The sequence below is a fragment of the Mesoplodon densirostris genome, chromosome 13 (genome assembly GCF_025265405.1).
Source record: "Mesoplodon densirostris isolate mMesDen1 chromosome 13, mMesDen1 primary haplotype, whole genome shotgun sequence".
Classification (NCBI taxonomy): domain Eukaryota; kingdom Metazoa; phylum Chordata; class Mammalia; order Artiodactyla; family Ziphiidae; genus Mesoplodon; species Mesoplodon densirostris.
In genome coordinates, this window is record NC_082673.1 from 59,896,579 (window position 1) to 59,920,706 (window position 24,128).

Genomic DNA, 24,128 nt, shown 5'->3' on the forward strand with positions numbered 1-24,128 from the left:
ATCAGCCTTCTGAGTCGTTAGCTCTATGTCATGCAGTTAAGATTCAAGTTCTAGCTGTACTTAACAAACTATAGACAATCACATAATTTATTCATAGCCAGTATTTTTTAAAAGATAACTCCTAAATCTTTTAAAGGCTGGATGGCAGGAACTGATATTCCTTAATGCTTTCTGTTAGGCAGTAAATCCAAGTCAGAAAGAACAGTAAGACTTCTGGCCTGTTCTTTCCATAAAGTTTTATCACTAACACGAATTAACACGTGGACAGGTTCTAAGAGCAATCCATCTTTACTTTCAAAAGATTAATCATTACACAATCCATTATGGAATTGTTTTTTAAGTTAAGGAAATTTATACCAGCTGCTTTTTGATGGAAAGTTAGAAGGTACAATACGCTTGAAAAAAGTATAAGCATATGAATTTCATACACATAAGCAAAAGAATTATCTTGATAGTTTCTAATCAGTATCATTTCCATATATAGAAATTAGGTTTGAATAATTATAGAAGAGAATCTATTCAAATTGAAAAATAAGCAACCCTTTTAGAATTTGAAATAAATTACCTTTTGCAATTTTCTGGGCCGTTTCTAAAATGGTAATTGCAGCAGGATAAGCTCGGCCACTTACAGCTGACATAAATGGGGTCATACCTCTCGCATCCCTAAAACGAGAAAAATTGTATATAAAAATATTATCAATTATTTTCCTTCCTGATTATGAAAGAAACATATGTTCACGATGAAACAAAAAACAGTTTTGTCTTAGTAAATAATGTCTCACCATTTAAAGAAAACCATCGGTGGTATTTTCTGGCCTCATATTACCTCACTTAAGAAAGCCACTTCGCGGAACCTTTGTCTCTCTAAACCATGCTCTCCCCTTTCTTGGCTTTAGTGACACTAAAGAATAGACCAGCAAGGGCTCTGGAATAAACTAATACTTTCTAGACGTGAGCATAGATAGTAACAGGCTCTATCTCAAGCAACTGTGAGAAAGATTATATGAATTATTACTTAAAAGGTTTCAGCACAGTGCCTAGCAAAAAACAAGTATTCAGTAAGTGTTAGCTGTTGTTATTACGAATTTCCCCTTTACAATGTACTTAAACATTCTTCACTGAATTTCTATTTCCTCCTAGACCCTCGCATTTCCCAGAAGTCAGTCCTCAGCCATTTGTGCCTCTCTCTCTCTTCCGCCCCAGCAACTACCACTTCTCTCACAATAATACGGTTGCCACACCTACACTTGTTTACTTGATAAGCCTACTTGGGATTTCCCAGTGGTATCTTACATTCAACGTGACTAAAACTCAAATCATCTTTCTCCACAAACCTGCCCTCTACCTGACTTATCTATGTCACCCAACAGTATCACTGTCCCAAGTAACTTCAGACAAAAATTTTGGTTCTTCACAAAGTATTCCTTCTAAAGCAATTTTTAAACTTCTGCATCTCATCTCTCTTTTCCATTTTCAACAACTCAATAGTTCAGTTTATTACAACACACATATTAAAGGCTATGACAGACATATAAAACACAGCCTTGACTCTGGTTTCTACTCTTGCCTATTTTCATCTCTTTTATACCACCATCTCATTACTATTCTTATCATCCCACTTTGATACTATTACAATCTAACAAAGGCCATTATTGAGAGGATTCAAGCCCAAAGAACAGAGACCAAAGTAGTGATTTTAACCTATTCTTTTCAGATCCACTGGCTGTTGTTCTCTTCTAATCCTCCACTCTGAATTGGATGAATTACTGTTTCTCATAATATTCGTACTTCTCCATGTTGTTGTTCCCTCTTCTCCCTATTTCTCATGGTTCTACTCAAACTTCATTTTCATGAAGCTGCTTACTGTAGATTAAACACATTTCTCCCTTCTGTTTACTCCAAAACACACTTATGTGTCCCTTTAGCCAGATTCAACCAAGAAAAAATCTCAAATAAATAAAATCAGAATTGAAAGAGAAGTTACAACCAACATCAAACAAATACAAAGGATCATAAGAGATTTACTACGAACAATTACAAACCAATAAAATGGACAACTTAGAAGAAATGGATAAACTCCTAGAAACATACAATCTCCCAAGACTGAATCAGAAAGAAACAGAAAATATGAGCAGAATGATTACCAGTAATAAAATTGAGTCAGTAATTTAAAAACTCCCAACAAACAAAGGTCCATGACCAGACAGCTTCAGAGGTGAATTCTACCAAACATTTAAGGGGTTAGCACCTATCCTTCTCAAACCATTCCCCAAAAAATTAAGAGGAAGAAATGCTTCCAAACTCATCCTACAAGGCCAGCATCGCCTTGATACCAAAACCAAAGACATCACAAAACATTTTAATTAATCAATCAATCACAGGCCAATATCACTGATGAACACAGATGCAAAAATCCTCAACAGGGCTTCCCTGGTGGCGCAGTGGTTGAGAGTCCGCCTGCCGATGCAGAGGACACGGGCTCGTGCCCCAGTCCGGGAAGATCCCACATGCCACATGCCGCAGAGCGGCTGGGCGCTGAGCCTACGCGTCCGGAGCCTGTGCTCCTCAACGGGAGAGGCCACAACAGTGAGAGGCCCGCGTACCGAAAAAAAAAAAAAAAAAAAAAAATCCTCAACAAAATATCAGCAAACCAAATTCAGCAATATATTGAAAGGATGATATACCATGATGAAGCAGGGGATTTATCCCAGGATGCAAGTATGGTTCAATATCCACAAATCAATCAACATGATACACCACATTAACAAACTGAAAAATAAAATTGTATCATCACCTCAGTAGAAGCAGAGAAGGATTCTGACAGAATTCAACATCCACTTATGATAGAAACTCTCCAGAAAGTGGGTACAGAGGGAACATACCTCAACATAATAAATGCCATATATTGGCAGGCCCACAGTTAACATAATAAAAGGTGAAAAGTTGAAAGCATTTCCTCTAAGATCAGGAACAAGAAAAGGATGCCCACTCTCACCACTTTCATTCAACAAAGTATTTTAAGGCCTAGTCACAGCAACTAGATAAGAAAAAGAACAAAAAGGCATCCAAGCTGGAAAGATAGAAGTAGAATTATCACTGTTTGTAGATGACATATACTACATATAGAAAACCCTAAAGATGCCACCCAAAGGCAATTAGAACAAACAAATAAATTGAGTAAAGTTGCAGGAAACAAAATTAATATGCAGAAATCTACTGCATTTGTATACACTAAAAACAAACTATCAGAAAGAGAAATTAAGAAAACAATCCCATTTACAATTGCATCAAAAATAACAAACTACCTAGGAATACATCTAATCATGGAGGTGGAAGACCTGTACTTGGAATATGTGGAATACTGTAAGACATCGATGAAAGAAATTGAAGATGACCAGAAATGGAAAAATAAACCTTGCTCATGGATTGGAAGAATCAGTATTACTGAAATGACCATACTACTTAAAGCAATCTACAGATTTAATACAATCCCTATCAAAATACACATGACAATTTTCTCAGAACTAGAACAAATAATCATCAAATTTATATGGAACCATGAAAGAACCCAAAACAGCAAAAGCAATCTTGAGGGAAAAAACCCCAAAGCTGGAGGCATCATGTTCCCTGATTTCAAACAGTACTACAAACCTATATTAATCAAATGGTATGGTACTGGCATAAAAAAAGACACAGAGATCAATGGAACAGAAGAGAGGGCCCAGAAATGAACCCACACTTGCAAAAATAAAAAACTCAAAACACCTTCTTGTACTAAATAGGGAAGGTGACATAAGGGTCAAGACTGGGAGTCCCCGTTCTGTAATAAAGACACATACCAGGGCTGGAATTCCAGCTATGCCACTCACTAGTTTTGTGAGCCTGGGCAAGTTAACTAACCCTTGACAAAAGAGGCAAGAATATACAATGGGGAAAAAGACAGTCTCTTCAATAAATAGTGCTGACAAAATTGGACAGCTAACTGCAAAGGTATCAAACTGGACTACTTTCTCACACCATATAAAAAAATAAATTCGAAATGGATTAGGGACTTAAGTGTACAACCTGACCCCATAAACCTCCCACAAGAGAATGCGGGCAGCGTGCGCTCTGACACTGGTCTTCTAGGGACTTAAGTGTACGACCTGACCCCATAAACCTCCCACAAGAGAACGCGGGCAGCGTGCGCTCTGACACTGGTCTTCTAGGGACTTAAGTGTACGACCTGACCCCATAAACCTCCTACAAGAGAACACGGGCGGCGTGCGCTCTGACACTGGTCTGCATTGTATTGTGTTTGGATCTGCCCCTCCAGGCAAGGAAAACAAAAGCAAAATCAAACAAAAAGGACTACATCAAACTAAAAAGTTCTTGAGGAAACCACCAACAAAATGAAAAGCCCACCTACTGAACGGGAGAAGATATTTGCCCATGATATATCCAATAAGGGATTAATATCCAAAATAGACAAAGAACTCATACAACTCAACATCAAACAACCCCAATCTGATTAAAAACTGGGCAGGAGACCTGAACAGACATTTTTCCAAAGAAGACATATGACAGACAGATGGCCAACAGACACGTGAATAGTTCAACATCACTAGTCATCAGGGAAATGCAAATCAAAACCACAGTAAGATACTACCTCACATCTGTCAGAACGGCTATTATCAAAAAAGACAACAAATAACAAGTGTTGGCGAGGATGTGGAGAAAAGGGAAGCCTCTTGCAGAAACAGACTCATAGATGCAGAGAACAAACTAGTGGTTGCCAGAGGGCAGGAGGTTAGAATGAGTGAAATAGGTGAGAGAGATTAAGAGGTACAAACTTCCAGTTATAAAATAAATAAGTCATGAGGACAGCATAAGGAATATAATCAATAATATTGTAATAACTTTGTATGGTGACAGATGGTAACTACACTTATCGTGGTGGTCATTTTGTAATGTAAAAAAATATCAAATCAGTATGTTGTACACCTGAAACTAACATAGTAAGTCAATTATACTTCAATAAAAAAAGAAGAAAAAACCCTTTTCTTACTGAGTCATCTCCACGGTAAATAATTTCCAGATACATCACTTAGGAAATTGTGTTAGCAACTCTAGGAAATTCTCCTGTATCTGTAGTATAAAAAAGCAAAAAGGGCCAGTTTGATCATCTCTATACTTATCACCTAAAAGTCAGGCAAAAGAACACTGCCTCTCCTAGTAACATCAGCTTATTAATACAGTGGCATATTGGGTGTTTTCCAGATATTTTATATGTTTTTTAGATAAAGGAGGAAAAAGTCAACCACTGTGAGGGTACTAAAATAAAGCACTAGTGAAATAGAAATGAATTGTAGAAATATAAAATGGATTAACAACAAAGAGAAAGGGAATAAGAACATAAAATAACTTTTTAGACACAACCACGAGGAAATTATACAAAGATAATATGCTTAAAAACACCATAAACGCAAAAAAATGACAATTGAGAAAATAAAAACAGAAAGATATACTGTATGTATCTGTATATAAACCATTTTTATCTATGCCTCAAACCACTAATAAATTATTAAGATGCTTCTGTCGTAATAACTCTGTTTATAATCCAATGACTTATTTTACTAGTGTGGGGCAGCCTTCATTATATCATAATTTCATAAATTTGGTCATTTTCATCCAAAGGGCACTAAGAGTTAAACATGAAAACTCCCTCGCCCTCAAAAATAAAAAACTCATAACAACTTCTTGTACTAAATAGGGAAGGTGACATAAGGGTCAAGGCTGGGAGTCCCAGTTCTGTAATAAAGACACATACCAGGGCTGGAATTCCAGCTATGCCACTCAATAGTTTTATGAGCCTGGCCAAGTTAATTAACCTCTAAGCCCACTGCTGCAAATGTAAAGTGGAGATAATATTATCTACTCCAGACAGTTATACCTAGAATAAGAGTTAATGCAAGTTGAGCTTGGCACAGATTAATAACTATTATAAAAACACTCATCATTATGAGTTTGTAAAGGAAGATAAACAATCAAGCTGCAGGTAGAGATGTAACCTATTGACGGTTAACGAGCACTTAACAACAGAATACTTATCAAAAGCTCTGTATGATCTCATGATGATTCCCTAAGCCAAGATTTCCAAAGAAACCATAAGAATCATCCTTGGATTTTCACAACACAGATTCCAGGCCCCATTTCAGACCTGCTGAGTTTTACTTCTAGTGTAGAGCTTGGGGAAGAATGTGTATAATTTTTAAAGTTCTCCAGGTGACAGTGATGTAACTAATTTATGGACTCAACATTTGAGAGCAACTATACTGTGATCTTTTTAACATATATATATACACACCCTCATCAAGCTAACATAAAATCAAACTCTATTCATTTAGTGTACCCTGTATTATATTCAGAAGGCCTCTTTCACTGAAGAGAGCTTACTTAGTAACACAGAAAATACAATGCTAGATTCCGATAAATTTTAAATTCAATAAAAGTAATTGTTGGGCCTCCCTGGTGGCGCAGTGGTTAAGAGTCCGCCTGCCGATGCAGGGGATACGGGTTCGTGCCCCGGTCTGGGAGGATCCCATATGCCGCGGAGAGGCTGGGCCCATGAGCCATGGCCGCTGGGCCTGCGCATCCGGAGCCTGTGCTCCGCAACGGGAGAGGCCACAACAGTGAGAGGCCCACATACCGCAAAAAGAAAAAAAAAAAAAAAAAAAAGTAATTGTTGTTCCATATGTTGCAAGATCAACTTAACAGTAAAAGGAGTAAAGCTAAATCTTCATATCAAAAGTATATTAAACTTCTTACTTGGCAGAGAGGAGTTCTCGTAGATAGGGCTGTAGAACCACACTGTCACATAACAATTTTAATATAAAATGAGCATTGGCCTTTCGATCCTTGGATTCTACTACAGATGGCTCTGTGGAAGGACCTGTAATTAAGCAGACCCATTTGGTAACAAAAGTGTACAAAACAGAGTGAAAGACTATTCTAGAATAATATACCAAGTATCTATCAAATAAACCACCAGAAAAATATTCGAGTATTGGTAACACATTAATAACTTGATTACAGAGAATTTGAACACATTAACACATTTTATAAATCTCAACTGATGTAATATATGCACATACACACCACAACTTCACTGATATACAGAAGATAAGTCACAGAATTAGATATTTTTCAAGCCAAGAAGTCTCCTTGAGATAAAGTGTAGATCTGTAGAAACCTATATACAAAGTGTTTAGTTTTATCTTCCAAATGCCTAGGTAGATAAAATAGTAGAGATTCTCACCTGGAATGGTGGAGGTGCTTGGTCCTTGACCGGTGCCAGTCGCTGCTGTGGTAAGAGATCCCACAGCAGGGGCCAGGATAAAATCAATGTCACCATCTTTCAGTAAACAGAACAGCAGGATGTACATCATTATAGGCAACATATCCCTAACATGTTCTTTTAACTGGCCTTAACAAGCCAAAGGTCAAATCGGACAGAGGCTTAAGTGGATGCTTCTCTTCCAAACTATAAGAGAAGGAATCCACTAGGCAAATTATTGACTTATCTTGATATATTATTAGCTAGCTTCTTACCAGTACAGAAATATGTATTTCAGTAGAAGAGGAATATCTAACAAGACTTTCTAGAATTTTAATTTTTAAGTTACAAACATCTTAAACCAAATTTATGTAAGCTAGTTATAATACTCATTATGCTAATTTTAACAATTTCAGATTTCTAAATATCCCACTGAAATGTTTATTTCTTTTCTTTCACAACCCTGTCTTTTTGTTAAACACTTAATAAAATAACAGATCTTACCAGGATCCATTGCAGGAGGGTCAGGAACCCAACTAGGGGGAGCTATGGGGGGTGAAACTGGATCTTGGTGGTCACTGGATGAAGCTCCAGCTTCATGTCTACCCAAACCAGCCGCTCTCAATGAACGTCTCATCATTTCCCGTAATCTCAAACTAGAAGAACATGGACAAAATCAGAGCTCACTACCACATCTAAGTGTAAGGATAAGGTGCACAGAACTCATCTGAGATGAAAGTTTGTTCTACAAGCAAATACTCCAAGCAGGAAAGTGAAGTACAAATGCCAATTCTGGAATCACAGAATAAGTCAGCAAGGGATGGAAATGCAACTGGGGGATCCTAGTACCCAGGTTCAGCACTAAAACCACTATATTAAGCTCCCACAGAAACTTAAGCACCGGGAACAAAAGTTGCAGTGAAATTAAGATTAGGAAATAATCTTTCATACAGTTAAGATAAATGAACAGCTGAACATTAAAACAAAAAAAATTCTGTCCCCTGTTTATCATCAGTAAGAATTAAGTTCAATAGTAGACATTAGCGAAACATACTGATTAGCACAAAACCAATACTGTTAGCCCACTAAACCCCTTTTCTGTGATCTCAAAAGCAATGGAACTAATATCCACACAGTAAGTAGTTTTCAAACAAAGACCAATTTAGGTTTATTTTTTATACAAAAAAGTTTTTTTAACAGTACAACTTCATCCCAAGGAAATTAATGAATGAAACTGGAGCTTGTAAAATGTGTTGTTAGATTAATATCTGGGCGTGATTTTTTTTTCTCCTGCTATACAGGTGTGCACATCGCTAAAAAGATAAAGAAATAATCACAAACACAGACCTCATTAGGGGAACTAGTAAACTACCTGTACAAAAATCTATACCTCTGAATAAAAGCTTACAAAAGCTACAAAATTAACACATTAAAAACTAGCAGCAATTAAGAGAGAGCACATAAGGCAAATCCTTTCACTTGGCCACAATTTTAGAGCTTCTAAATGAATTAAGAGTAAGAATTCAATTTTAAGGGCCAGGCAACACATAAGGGACTGCTTTCTCCCAGGCAGATTTAATCCCAAAGACATAACATTTCTGATGTGAAAAACCTAACACCTTACCAGGTGAGCATTGTATGTCTGCAAATAAATAATTCAGAAAGATCTGTATTAATGTTTGAATCTCTAATTATTATTTAATCCGAGGGTAAGTGTGTTTTTCCATAGCAATACATTTTCAGTTTTATGAGTAAAATTTTTTTAAACGCATTTACAAAAATTTCTTTTAGAAGCTACTTTCAGGAACCCGTCTATTTTATAAGGCTTGTGTATGACGATGTACCTTGGGGAAGAGAAACATTTTTTGGAAGATTGTGCAAAGTAAATTTTAATGTCTCAAAAAATATACTAGTTATTATAGTATGCACTATTTAAAAATACCTACAGTTAATTCTTTTATGGTATCGGTGTCTTCTCTCTCCCAATTTAGAAATGTGAGTTCAAGAGTTTTTATAATATGGAGGGAGCAGGGAACAGTGATTATGATTCTTTCAGTCAAGGTCACTTCCCTGTCCAAGGTATCACCCAAAGAGCATAGCAGGCTCCGTACCAGTAACAGCACACACCTGGGTGACTTCACACTGTGATGCTCCTACACAATTTTAAATAAGCTCAACATAGACACTTGGTATCCTAATGTTTCTTACTCAAAACACACAGAGAGAAAAAAATCAGCGGTGGTTGGGAAGCACTGCAAATAACCTGAAAATAAATGCATGTTTTGGGCTTATCAAGAAGAATGCTTACACCAGGGTCGCAAACACAATGGCTACTGGGCCTGGAAAGTAAAATAAACTGAGGAAAGGGCAGTCAGGTGTAAGAAGTAGGGGGTCGTGGCAAACTAGAGGCATACATACTCATCTAAAGGCATTCAAATTTTAAAGAAAAAAAAATTTTTTCAACATTGCACAGGCCAAACAAAACATATATGGGCTATTCTCCAACCTCTAGCCTAGAGCAGATTAAGAATAAGTGAAGATAAATTGAGACCATAGTCTCATCTTGAACTTGCAAACTCCCAACTCTGTTGTTGTGATGTAGTCAATTCAGTATTATATGAGGGGGTCATTCCTTGTCATTTAAAAAAATTGTCCTCTACCTTTTTTCTTCATTAGGTCTTGGGAACATTTTTAAGTACAATGCCCAGCTCCTCATACAGATTCTTTAAAAACAAAAAACAAAAAAAACAAAAAAAAGAAAATTATTCTTCAAGATGTTGTACACAATTCATGAAGATTCACCTGTATCCTCAGTGGCTGAGGACAATACTGAGGAGATACCACCTTGGCTGCTAAGATTCAGAGTTTTGACATTTCTTCGTATAGGCTTGCCTGGAGTCATCGTATTTTCTGACAATATGGAAGAATTCAAGGTTGATGTAATTTCCTCTTTGTAAGCACGTTATATCCATGCTACAGAAGCCTTAGAATCCAGTCATGTTCAAACATACCACTGTGACAAAAAAGCGAAGGTCATGTGTCTTCCAGATTAATAATCTCTAGAGTACATACACCTGCAATCAGATGCATCAATCAAGCTTTCCACTAAATCTGCCCTTTGTACTCAGGCACTATTGAGTCACATAACAAAACTTCTGAGTCAAATCATCATCTGAAGGCATTTAACAGTACTCCATTCAATATTGAAATGGCATCAGTTTTGAGCTTACAGCTCATGAATCCCAGCCTGCATACTCATCAAGGGGTATCGCCTAGAAAATCCATTGTAGGCTAGAGGAGGGTTTCACTTCAATGAAGCAGAGTCTGTGGACTTCCTACTGCCCGGCGTGGATAATAAGACTCCTGTGCTTTCATCTGTTCAACCGGCAGCCCTGAGTTTGAACTGGTTAAGAGCACTGCAGTGAAATCTTCGGCAAATGCCTCAAAGGAGCTTACTCTGCAAATTATTTCTGTGAGCAACACATCACCCACTCTGGAAGCTCCTTTTAGCCTTTGCCTTCAGAATAATCCTTACATGACAAAAGACAGCAGCACTGGCTCTGGGCCAGCCATATCAGAGTCCAACGTGATGTGCACCTGTATCTTCCCTGAGGAAATGAAATACCTGAAGTAATTCAGACACTAAGTTCTTCATGAAGGACTGAAGTTGCTTTCCATTTTAGACCCAACCTTTTGCCTAGTGTAGTCCTAAACAAATGATAATTTCCATTTTGCATCGTCTACAGAACGTTTCTGTACTATTTTAAATTACAGTTTGGTTACCCATAAATAGTTTTTGATAAACCTCACTTCAGGATGTTTTTGAACATGGGAAGCTATCAAGTTGGAACCAATTTTAGAAGAATCGTTTTTAAAGGGAAAGTTGAATATAGAACAGAAAATAAGCAAAAGAGTGTCTTCATTTTAAGTAGACTTTACAACCTATCACATTAGCACAGTGAGCAGTGCTTCCATTAATGATCTGTGAAGTATCCAAGAATTTTGGCTCTCAAAATGTCTAATATAAATGTGTTTTCCTTCGGGGGGGGGAACCTACAAACAGCTGTATCCTGAATTCTTTATAGTCTTCATCTATTCAAACATCTAGTAATTTTTAATGTGTTATAAAGTGTCCATCCCACAACTCAGAAAGCCTGAAAATTTAAAATACCAAACATTTATAATATACATCAGCCTTTCATTTCTTCCCAGATCTTTAGGACGTCTGAGAAACTGAGCTAAGTAAACAATCTGAAAATAAAAGATTGAGGTTCTTTCAATTATTATATTACTTGTTCTCCAACTAAAGAAAATAACTTCCTAGGAAACATGAATGATGAGTTTAAAACACATTCAAAGAATCAGGTTTGAACTACTTGTCTAAGTTACCTCAAATTTTTGAAGGATCCTAGGTCCTACTGTTTTACACCTAAACTCTAACTAGATATTGTCAGGTATTTTTCCCAGGCTGATATTGGGAGGAACAAAAACAAAACAAGAGGACCCACCAATTCATGCATATGATAGGAAAGAGATACATTTCTTTCTGTACTTGGATTATGTTTCCACCAATTAAACTTTCCTGGTAAAAATCACATTACCTTCGGCTACTTGATGATCCAGCCCGACTACCTGGGCCATTACTTGAAACAACTGATATTGCATTTGCGATGGCCTCAACAGCAGAAAGCCTTTCTGCAAAAGTATTTCTTTCAGAGCGCTCTGCTTCTGAAACATAAGAGAAAAAAATTAGGATCAATTTAAACTTCAAAAATAACTAAGAGATGAAGTATGTACAGGCCATTAAATGCTAACTACTAAGTGTTTTAGTATTCTAATTCACATACTAGTGGTAACAGCTTAATTTTCCCTCCTTAGAGCAACACTTAAGCTAGACTGAACTATGACCTTTAATGTGAATTATTTCCTTATTCTGCCTTACTTTTCAACCCCCAAAGATAAAAAATAAGGTTATTCACAAGTAGGCTGAAATTTAGCTTTCACTACCAAGGAAGAAAAGGCCTACATATCGGTACCTCAGTCTTAATTTATACACTACTTATAATCCTTTAGTCAGTCAGTGATAATGAGATAAAGGTCAGAAACTTGCAAACCACTGTTCAAAAACGTAGCTACCAGAATATCATCTGCAGAATTCAAAATAAGGAAAACCATTATGAATTACACAGTTACACTTTAGGTTTTCAGTTTCCCCCTTCACTTAGCCAATTAAAAACTTTATGGCAAAAAGCTTATTTACTTTTCCAAAAACATCTAACAACTCACTAGGTTATTTTTCCCTCTACATTCTGAAAATTGGGATAAAAGTTGCCTCAATATAATTTGACTTAACTTGCTAAATAATTCCCATGGTAATAAAAGTCACCTGCAATTATAAAATCAGTAAAGCTCTTAAGTATCATATATATAGTTTGTACTTAACAGAGAAATTAGAATTTAAGGCAACAGAAACACATTGATAAAAATTTTGTTTATTCATGTTACATGTTCATCCTAACAGGCATTTTTACCTTCTGAGACTCCTAGATCTTACAAAGCAAAGTAAAAGTACATACAAATTCTTTACAGTGATTTTCTTTCTTTTAACAATTTTTATATTTTCAAAATTGCCCAAAATTCCTCTCAAAGATCATGTTACAGTTCTTAATCTCACCTTCTTCTTCTTTAGTTTCCTTATTGCTGGTTGGAAAGCAAACTGATACACAAGCATGCAAAATATTTCGATTTCCATCACATCTGTGGCTGATGAATGTCTGTAGCATCTGTAGATTCTGCTCTAAAACAACCGCTTGCTCAAGATTCATAAGATATTGTCGACAGGCCTCATAGTCACAGCGTAGGATGTGCTGCATTAAGGTTTGTTTCTGTGCTCAGACAAATTAGGAAAAAAACTTCAATGAATTTGTATAGCACATTACACGTCAAAAAGTTCACATGGCCAACACGGTAATATAATCAGCTCTGCAGATACACAGAGTCAATTTAAGGTGGCCTGGCAAAAGAAGCTGAACTTGAAGGTACCCTTAAGCACAGAATACAACTGACAGGAATGGAAGAGTGGGTAAACCTTCTGTAAAGGACCAATAAATATCTTCAGCTTCTGCAACTAACTCAACTCTAACTGTGGCAGGAAGGCAGCCAGATATACAATGCATAAATGGGAGTGGCTGGACTGGACCTATAGATCATAGCTGATACAGCACCCTTATTTACATCATATATAACTATCAAATTAGAACCCTATTAATATTGTTAACCAATTAAGCATAGGGTATACATTTTATTCCAAGCTTAGTCTCACCTTCTTGTGCTCTTTAAGGTTACATTTACATCACACTGTGGTACATGAAAACCAAAACCTTCAACTCCCCCCAGAAATAACGACAGACACAATCCCCAAAGGTGACAACTAATGTACTTCATTGTCAAAGACATGGTAGTAATGATCAAGTATTTATATCATCTTCTACCTGAGAAACAGCATGCTGTGGATGGACTATTTCCCACCCCCCCCACCCATTCATGTTGAAGCCTAATCCCAAATGTGGATGCTATTTGGAGGTAGGGCCTCTGGACAGTCATTAGGTCGTGAGGGTGGAGCCTTCATGAATGTGATCACTGCCCTTAAAGGGGGCTGAGGAGACCAGAGTTCTCCCTTCCCACTGTGTGAGGACACATGGCCATCTGTGAACTAGTGAAAGAGCCCTCATCAGACACCGAATCTGCCCACACCTTGATCTTGAACTTCTCACCTTCCTTAACTATGAGAAGTAAATTTCGGTTGTTTATAAGCCACTCTGTCTTTAGCAGCCTAAACAAACTAAGACACAGCATAAATAGACCAAAGGGTTCAAATGTACTTTTTTCAGAATGTAAACTATAGTTATGGGATATTTAATCGACTGAATGTAAAGCATTAGTTATGGAAAACAAGCATATCTGTTCATTTTAACTAAAATTGGGAACTGGAAGAAAGCAGGTGGGAGATGCTTTTGAACTTGCCAGCTCTCCACAAACTGCCTAGATAACCCATCCCTTCCCCCAACCTTATGGGGATGAGAGGAAGTAACAATGGGGGAAGAAGGGCACAAGAAAATACAGCTACAAAACTGTTTTCAGTACTTGACACACGTGAGATAAGCCCTTCTGACTGTGGAACTAACTATGATCCTGACGTGACCCCATAAATTGCAAGCTCCAGTTCAAGAATGTGAGGTGGGCCACATAAGACTAAATTTGCCAAAGTCTAGTGGCAAATATGCACTCATCAATATGTTGAGAGAATTTGTCAAAGTCTCTCCAAAGAATAAAAAGTGCAGTACATTTAAAAATAACTAAAATTAAGATATTTTGCTGCACACTGCTGTGATATATAGAATGTTTTCAAGCAATCAGCCAGTCATCTGGCTGAAGCAGCTACTCTACAGGGAGCTCTCATCTCCAACCTGCTGGGCAGTACATGGGCTCTCACACTGACAGTATCAATACCACGCTTACTATGTTTATTCTGCATCACTGTATGTTGTCACTTATTCTTATAACACAAAGCAGAGAGTTCAGCAAAAATTTCTTGCACGTCTACTGTGCACCAAGCCCTAGTAAATGAAGGCTATTTAGAAAGATAAATGATGGCACACTTTATCGCTACCCTTGGGATGATGGCACATTTTATCTTTACCCTTGAGATGCTGACAAAGTGCAGGGGTCAGAGCATCAAATGCCTACAGAAGCATATGCAAAAGTATAAGTGAGTGGAGGAGGCTGGCTGTAAGAAAGGTAACACAAACCGTATAATAAATAATTGGTGACTAACATTTGGACTTAGAGCAACAAATTTTAAATAGTGGGAACTGCAATGAACTGGAGATACCATGTATAGCCTCTAAGAGGACTTAATGTTTTTATAATGGCCCAATATCACCAGATCTTCTAATTCTTTAAGAGCACCTGAAAATCTGAGTTTTAAATATAAATCCTGTGATTTTTGAATGTTGGCAACCAATCAAGAATTTTTAAATGATGTGAAGGCTATTTCTAGGGGCCACATTCAGGCCACGGCCACCTCCTTCAACCCCATACCCCTACCAGTTTGGAACCACTAGTCAGTCTAGTAGGTTGACAATTAAAGCTAAACTAAGAATATGAGCACTGTGTCTCTAAACAAAAGCTCATGGGTATCTCTCAGGAGCACCTAGATTCTGATTATTTTAGATGCAGTTCTAATAAGTTTGCTTATCACCTCCAACCTAATGGAGCGTAAATAAGCTCCCATTCTAAGCTCCATTTCTATCTTTTATAGAAAAACTCCTCAAAAGAGTTGTCTAAGTTCCTCAACTCCCATTTTCTCCTTAGCTCACTCTAAATCAGGCCTGCATCCCCACTGTCAACAACGACCTAGATGGAGCCAAACCCAAAAGTATACGCCTTACTGTCCTATGGCATCATTTGATACACTTGAACAACACATTCTGCTTGACACATACATGGTCTTTGCTTAGCTTCCAAGACAACACTCATTTGTTCTCCTCCAATTCCTTCTCAGTCTCCCATGCAGGTTCCTTTTTATCTCCTGGTATTTAAATGCTGAGACTATTTTCATGGCTCAGGCCTTAGATCTTTTTTCTCCTCCAAGACTTTAGTAATCTCATTCAGTATAAGTCCTTTAAATATCACAGATATACTGACAACTCCTAAGTACACTTCTCCAGCTTGGTCCCCTCTCTCCTGGTCTTCCAACTTACACACCTTAACTCTCTATTCACCATCTCCTCTTGGGTATCTGATAAGAATCTTAAACTCCTGATCTCACCCTCCAGAACCTGCTTCAATCCTACAGTCTTCATCTCGATAAACAGCAACTTCATTCTTCAAAACCTTTTGCCCTCTGCTTTCTCTATTTGACACCCTATATTTAGCCATAAGCAAATCCTGTTGGCTCTACTTTAAAACGTATCTAGTATATCTAGAGTCTAATCACTTATTATCCCACCTCCTGGGTCAAGCCAACATCACCTTCCACCTGAATTCTTTTAATAGCCTCCTAACTGGCCTCCCTACTTCCAACCCATCCCCCTTGTATTCTCAGCGTGTCAGCAGTGATCTTTCGAAAATGTAAAGCAAATCAGGTCAATCTCTGCTCAAATTGCTCCAATAACTTCCAGTGGTGTTGCCTCCACATCTAACAAATACAAACACCTCAACCACAATATGTTCAAAACTAAACTCATCCTGTCCCCTTATCCCATTTGTTTTTCCTATTTTTCTGGGGTTTTTTGGCTGCACTGCATGGCATGCGGGATTCTAGTTCCCCGACCAGGGATTGAACCCATGCCCCCTGCAGTGGAAGCAGGGCGCTGCAACCACTGGACCACCAGGGAAGTTCCAGTTTCTCCTATTTTTCGTCTCCCTATCAACCACAGCTAAATCAGAAGCTTTACAACCACTTCTTTTCATTTACTGCTGACATCCTGTCACCAAGCTTTAGAGCTTCTACTTCCTTAAGGTCTCTTAAATCCATCCCCTCAGCCTTATTTCCAAGAGTTCAAGCTTACTTTGTTTCTAACATGGATAATTACAGTAGCTTTTTTATCTGGTCTCTAAACTTCTGTTCTCCATCCACTGCTCATCTTTCTTTAAAAACACACACACACAAAACAGCTTAAAATCCTTCTCTTCCTAGCTTTCAGGGGAATGCTCAGGCCCCTTAGGTTAACACACAAGGCACCCCAGTGCCTTTCTCCCACCTTATCACTTGCCACTCATTGATCCGTATAAGCCCTACCTTCTAGTTATATCAAGAGTGTACATGTTCTCCCAACATGTACATTCTGAGATTCACAAAGGCTGCTCTTTGTGCCTGGGATAACACTTCCTACCTTCATCCTGCATCTAGGAGACCCCTATCTGATTCTTTAAAACTGTATCCAGGCATCACCTCCTCGGAGAAGCCTCTACCCTCACAGTTTGATTTACAGCCCTCCCTTTTGTACTTCTACAACATTATGCATGCCTTACTCAAACGCTTAAATCACACTGTAATCAATGGTATACGCATCTCTCTTGTCCTAATAGACTATTAGTTCCCATTAGGGAAGCGGCAATGAATGATCTATTCAAGGTTGTTTCCCTAGACTCCAGCAGTGCCTTCTGAATTGAAATGCCAAGTAGTTTCAAAAGTCAGATTACCTCTACAGCCATGATGATAATAGCAGCTTTCTTTTTGATTGTTGAATTGGCAGGAAGATTTATTAAAGAATGTACACCCATTCCAAGACTACTAATAGGTGGAAGATCAAGCCAATCAGGATCCCTTATTCCTCCCATGCAATCTTTGGCCATGGGGTAGATAGTGCCATTTCCATCTCGAAGAATAATAGGAGACTCCTGTAAGAGAGGTGAAAATAAAAAAGTATGGCTCCCAATCAAAAATGTTATGTCTGAGTTTTACAATAGTTATATTTATTTTCAAATTAGACTTTATATGTTTGTAATAGTGACCAAATAAGAAACTTAGTATTAAAATATGTTGAATATTCTCAATTCTTCAATGTTTAATAACCAGCAAACTAGAGCCAAACCCTAAGCATCACAAAAATGCCAATGTTGTCATTTAAATTTTCAAAAGCAAAAATAAGCCTCTATACCTGTCCAGCAGTAAAGATGGCTACATTCCTCTCATTCTGACCAAGGAAAGCAATGCTGCTTGTAGGGAAATTATTTTCCTGTTCTGCTTTTCCTGTAGCAAGATCAAAGATACAGTACCGTACCCAATTTCCAGTCTTCAAAACAGCATGCACACCTTCAGAAACACATAAATGTAAAAAAAAAAAAAAAGTTACACATCTTTAGTGAACTCTAGTAAGTACCTACCAAATTTTACATCTCTAGCCACATTTCAAATGTAGATACATTTCATTCCATAATGTTACACACAGGAGACAAAAACTGCCAAATGCCCCAAACCACTTTATCTAATCCCCACTTACTGCACAGGTATTAATAGAACATGGAGTATGCCAGTTAGAAAAGTTACAAAATCTTTACCTTTGGAATCCACATTCACTGCTAATATTTCTGTTTTTTCAGGTATACAAAGCTTTTTAGGAGTCCTTTGGAAACAGTCGGGAACTTTTGGTGTTCCCCCAGTTTTGACAACCTGCATGACAAAAGGAATTTTGCTCTCCAATCTGTAACATACTCAGGGTCCCGGCATTCACCTGCTGAGTGTGTTCTCTACACTTACCTGCAGTTCATCAATTCTAAGTAACCTACAGTCCTGAAGGAGAGAAGAAGGGTCAGCATCTGAACCAGAGTTGTTCTGACAGTTTGTATTACTGGACGTTCCTGGAAATTTTACAGCAACATAGGCTCCATCCACTTTCAGCACCTAGAATACAGGTAAATACGATAAATGTTAACACTAACTCATATGAAATCAATATGCAAGTTAGAGTCACTGAACCAATTTAACACTGAAGGCATTTAATTCCTTAGGAGTATGTTTCTTCAATGATCGTCAAGTTGTAAAATTAACCTGAACACACTCACCAAATATACTGTTGACATCTACTTCCATGACATATTATCCACGGACAACATAGGTAGAGTGAGCAATGCACACAAAGCCAAGCACAGGACTTGAAACCAGAATACTTGAGTCCTACCTCTGCTACTTACTGCTTTTGATTTTAAGCCAATGTGATCGTCTTAGAAAAACATAGCTGCCCGAAAACTACAGTTCTATTTGAAATCAAAAGGCCTTTGTAAACTGCAGGACATGATGTATCTACTCTGCCCTTTAAGTCCAAATGAAAGACCATCCCATTTCAGAAACTAAAGAGCAATCAGGAAGAGTTACTTTGCAGGTATTCTACAGCTATAGTCCCATTTTGTTTTTAAGAATGTGAAAGGACAAAGGTGAAATTAATGGCATTCCAGCTGATGAACTCTACTCACTTGGTTTCTTAGGAGGCAAGACCCTCTCCAGGAAGAAGGAAAGAGAAAGTAGAAGCTTAAAGACAGTAGCAAGATTTTTAAATGTTATGGAAGATCATCTCCATTAAAACTGTGTAAGTCCCAAAGAATGGACTGTATCAAAAAGTAATGTTGGGCCTCCCTGGTGGCGCAAGTGGTTGAGAGTCCGCCTGCCGATGCAGGGGATACGGGTTCGTGCCCCGGTCTGGGAGGATCCCATATGCCGCGGAGCGGCTGGGCCCGTGGGCCTTGGCCGCTGAGCCTGCGCGTCCGGAGCCTGCGCGTCCGGAGCCTGTGCTCCGCAACGGGGGAGGCCACAACAGTGAGAGGCCCGCATACCGCAGAAAAAAAAAAAAAAAAAAAAGTAATGTTATCTCTTTGCAACTTTTCTGTAAATCTAAAATTATTCCAAAATAACACTTTTTAAAAAAAGCAGAATATCACCATAAATGCTCAAGGAGAGGTATAATAATCTTCAGTTCATCTGTCAGAGACAAAGGAGATACATGCATCAGATTGAAGGATGGGACTAAAGAGATCATTAGAGGTGACAAATAAAGCAGCCTTGAGGAAAGGGTTGATGAGCACTCACCAACCATAAGGTCTTCAATAACCAATACCATTATAGTTCAGTTAGTAACTAATTCTTGGATATTCTGAACAAACCTTGCCAACAGGAACATTCTTAACATCTTCCACAAAAACAACTTCCCGAAGAGACCACTGCTCTTCGTTCACCTTTTCCTCCTCTTTGGGGGCAGGGGTGGACCGTCGTCGTTCTTAGACAACAACAAAATGGTAAGTACCAAAAAGAAAATGTGAAAGAGACTTTATAGATTTCATCTAAATATATGAACAAAGATCATTTGTAAAGGGATACATAACTGAGATATCTAAATAAATTTCATGAACTACTGCTTTATGAATTGAGCTTTCATAACTAACTTCCACTTTAAATGAATTCACAGTGAAAAATATCTATGTTTGTTAATGCCTAACGATATTAACACTACTATAAACAACTGCAAAGAAGTATTTAAAAATTTTAAACGTATTCTGGACCCTCAAAATTACGGCTATCGGACCAATGTTTAAAAAGGAGGATCTGCTGGGCTGTTCTTAAAACTAGCACATGACTATTAAAAACTAACTTTCAATTTCCTCAAGTACAAAGCAATGAAAACTAGAAAATAAATGTACTTTGGAAGCTTTTTTTAAAAAGGCTCTTTAAATCCAAGGTGCAGTAGTAAATCTAGGTTTTTAAATTCTACAAATTCTGAGCGAAAGTTGTGACTGAGCCATAACCCATCTATAATAATAGTCCCAACAAAGGTAGGCAGATATTCTAGAGTGGTAATTATTTCCTTCTATTACTGCAATGCACTTTACATATTGCAGAAAATTATAACTCGCAAAAACAACAAGAATACTGAACACTGTAAATACTGTTTTTCTATTTAAATAAAGTTGCACACTGAAAAAAATCAAACTAGTAGGAACACAATTTATATTAAAAGATATTAAAAATGGTCTGAGTTGCCTCAAATCAGAAACAAACTGAACACAGCTCTCTGCCTGGGATCTTACTCTGACCAATGTGTACTACACATAAAACTTACTATATGGCATTGATGCACTGCTGGCAATTGAGGATGCATCACTACACGTGGATGCTGGAGATGGTGGAGGACCCATTTCTGTTTTCACAGGTTCCTGCTTACTTTCAGGCCTGCAATTAGAAATAAGATTCTCCTTATAATTAGGAAAATGACATATTAGGAACTTGTCAAATGGCTTATTTTTAAGACTCAAGTTTATTCTCATTAGGGAATGAAATAGTAAAAACTTATACAAAATGGTATTATTCTTTAGGAGGCAAACTGAAAAAGATACTCATTGCATACTTCAAATTTTTATTAATGTTTTAAAATAGGAAAGAAATATACTATGTGAAGCTATCAACAACTTGGAACAATGGTTCAGATAAGCCTTATCTAGGAATAACAACAAAAGCTACACTCAATTTATCAATATAGCTTTATCATAAGCCTCTTGAGCAAACAAGTTGCACACTTTAGTGAACCCTGACTTGGACACTGCAATTTAACTGAAAAGATGATAAAGGCAAATAAATAAAAAGTCTACTATATCATTAATTTCCTAGAGTTCAAAGAAGGAACTCTCCTTGCAACGGCTTATAAAACTTTACCACCAGATGGTCCAAGAATAATCACCTGCTATAACTGAAATGAGAAATTATAGTATTAATAAACTATCCCTCTTCCTTGTTTCATTAATGCTATACTCGAGAAGATAACTACAGCAACTACATAATATTCTACAGATGGTAAAAATATAATATTTTTATTCATTAAAAGGCAGACGTCAATTTTTAGAGAGAAAAGTCATGAATTACTCAGAAATTTGTTATATATAGATCATGCTGGTATATATTACAATCAGGGCCATCATCTTAACCCCCTCACCTGCTATTAACCCCACCAGGAATTTCACCTGAGTTTAGAAATAGTCCATAGAAAAACAGCGTTATTTTTACCAGCATCTTAGCAAAGTGCTCAGTACAAACGCACATGAATACTCATGGCTGCTCTGCAAATCCTGTGACGGTGGAAGCAAGCCGGTACTGACTCATCACGAGCACGCTTAAAGTCAGCATGTTTCCATGACTAGAAGAGTCTACTGACATGAAAATGATTATCTTCTTAACATTTAATTTCACTTAGCTCTTTTACTAAGTTTATTAATAGAGAAGGCAAATTTCAAGGAAGGTTCTGAAAAACTTAATAAATACCACATCCTATTTTAATCTCGTTTTCTATTTGTGCACATCAAAAAGATTTCAAATGCTCTTTACAAAGTTTCATAAACAATGAAAATGTATTTTGCTACTTTTATTTCTAGGATAAAAACAATCAATGCGGGCTTCCCTGGTGGCGCAGTGGTTGAGAGCCCGCCTGCCAATGCAGGGGACACGGGTTCGTGCCCCAGTCCAGGATGATCCCACATGCCGCGGGGCGGCTAGGCCCGTGAGCCATGGCTACTGAGCCTGCGCATCCAGAGCCTGTGCTCCGCAACAGGAGAGGCCACAACAGTGAGAGGCCTGCGTACCGCAAAAAAAAAAAACACACACAAAAAAAACACAAACAATCAACGCAAGTAGAGGGAAAGTCTATCCACCTATTTTTAAAAACAAGACAATATATGGAATCTAAAAAAAGAAAAAAAATGATCATGAAGAACCTAGAGGCAAGATGGGAATAAAGACACAGACCTACTAGAGAATGGACTTGAGGATATGGGGAGGGGGAAGGGTAAGCTGTGACAAAGTGAGAGAGTGGCATGGACATATATACACTACCAAACGTAAAATAGCTAGCTAATGGGAAGCAGCCACATAGCACAGGGAGATCAGCTTGGTGCTTTGTGACCACCTAGAGGGGTGGGATAGGGAGGGTGGGAGGGAGACACAAGAGGGAGGGGATATGGGGATATATGTATATGTATAGCTGATTCACTTTGTTATAAAGCAGAAACTAACACACCATTGTAAAGCAATTATACTCCAATAAAGATGTTAAAAAAAAAAAAAGATGGCATGTCACATCCTACTCAACACTTTGGTTTCTCCCTTTGAAGAGGCAAAGGAAGAGAGCTGCCAAGTAAGGATCAACTTATGACCCAAGAGAAGTTACGCATCACCAGCCATCAACAGGCATCTCCACCATGGTGCTGAACACCCAGACCAAGAGTATGACCTGCCCTGGGATAAAACGTGGGAGTTTAGGGGAGATGGCAATGTGGTATTTTCACTTATGCCTTTGCCTGCAATGAAGTAAGCCTTTAAAAATCAAGTGTCTAGAGTCTGGTATTGAGAATGCTCAATTCAATCAGCTAATACGGGCTAGATAAGGAAAAGGATTCTAAAAAACCTTTTTCTCTTACACGGGTTCCTCTTAAATCTAGTGCCAGCTGAAATTCATGTGCTTGGAAAATATCCACACCATGTCTTGCACTTTAATATAAAATGTTATAAATCCATTTAATTGAATAAACATACTCTAAAACAAAAAAATAAATTAAAAAAAATAAAAACAAGACAGAGAGCACAAAGCACAAAATAAAGCAAAAAATCTTAATTAGGCATAAATTACAGTAGCTTTGGTTTATTAAAGAATATCTTTAAACTTATTTTAACAGTAATCCTTGTACAATCATTACATTAATTTGAGCAAAAAAATTCAGAACTTTAAAAATCTATATGTATAGTACAGTCCCAATCATTTCTTTTCAATGCTTGTATACATTTAGAATAAAAGAAAATAGTACACCAAAATATTTAAAACGCTAGTTCTAGAATGTGATATTATATTACTCTTCCACGTTTCTATAATGCTCATGTATTTTTACAACATTAAGAAAAAAAGTAATTTTGAAACTTTACTAAAGTGTTTAAGATCATGTACCAAACAACCAAATTATAAAGATGAGTAGATGCTTCTAAAAGTACAGGTGTTAAGATCTGTGTACCTGGCTCCCAAACAGTAAGCCAGCCCCAGAATGTGGGTTATACACAATTCAGTGGTATTTCTGTTCACATATCCCCCCCAACCCAAAAGTTTACAAATCCTTTATAGAATTTCCCTCCCCAGCACATTAACCTGTAAAACCCTTTCAACAATCAAGACGCAGGCAAAATATTTGGCAGAAATTAAGATGATTATACATGGAGAGAGGAGGAAAAAGTCTGCCTAAGACAGTAAGGCTGAACATACTATCACTGCTATACAACACCTTCCAA

The 24,128-nt window shown here is 37.5% G+C and overlaps 1 protein-coding gene across 5 annotated transcripts in view; it reads right to left on the minus strand.

Moving 5' to 3' along the window:
• The window catches only part of UBR5 (ubiquitin protein ligase E3 component n-recognin 5), a 140,567-nt gene that overhangs the window by 44,561 nt on the left and 71,878 nt on the right, over positions 1-24,128 (minus strand). For 4 of the 5 annotated variants that reach the window (XM_060116576.1, XM_060116575.1, XM_060116574.1 and 1 more), the window contains exons 15-26: positions 20,929-21,038; positions 19,976-20,088; positions 18,579-18,722; positions 18,380-18,491; positions 17,980-18,134; positions 17,522-17,719; positions 12,990-13,200; positions 11,917-12,043; positions 7,820-7,971; positions 7,298-7,393; positions 6,808-6,931; positions 566-663 (exon numbers count right to left, since the gene is read on the minus strand). In XM_060116576.1, the coding sequence (XP_059972559.1) occupies positions 566-663; positions 6,808-6,931; positions 7,298-7,393; positions 7,820-7,971; positions 11,917-12,043; positions 12,990-13,200; positions 17,522-17,719; positions 17,980-18,134; positions 18,380-18,491; positions 18,579-18,722; positions 19,976-20,088; positions 20,929-21,038 (1,640 nt within the window). The remainder of the gene's footprint in view (positions 1-565; positions 664-6,807; positions 6,932-7,297; positions 7,394-7,819; positions 7,972-11,916; positions 12,044-12,989; positions 13,201-17,521; positions 17,720-17,979; positions 18,135-18,379; positions 18,492-18,578; positions 18,723-19,975; positions 20,089-20,928; positions 21,039-24,128) is intronic. The other variant, XM_060116573.1, reaches the window with a different exon arrangement.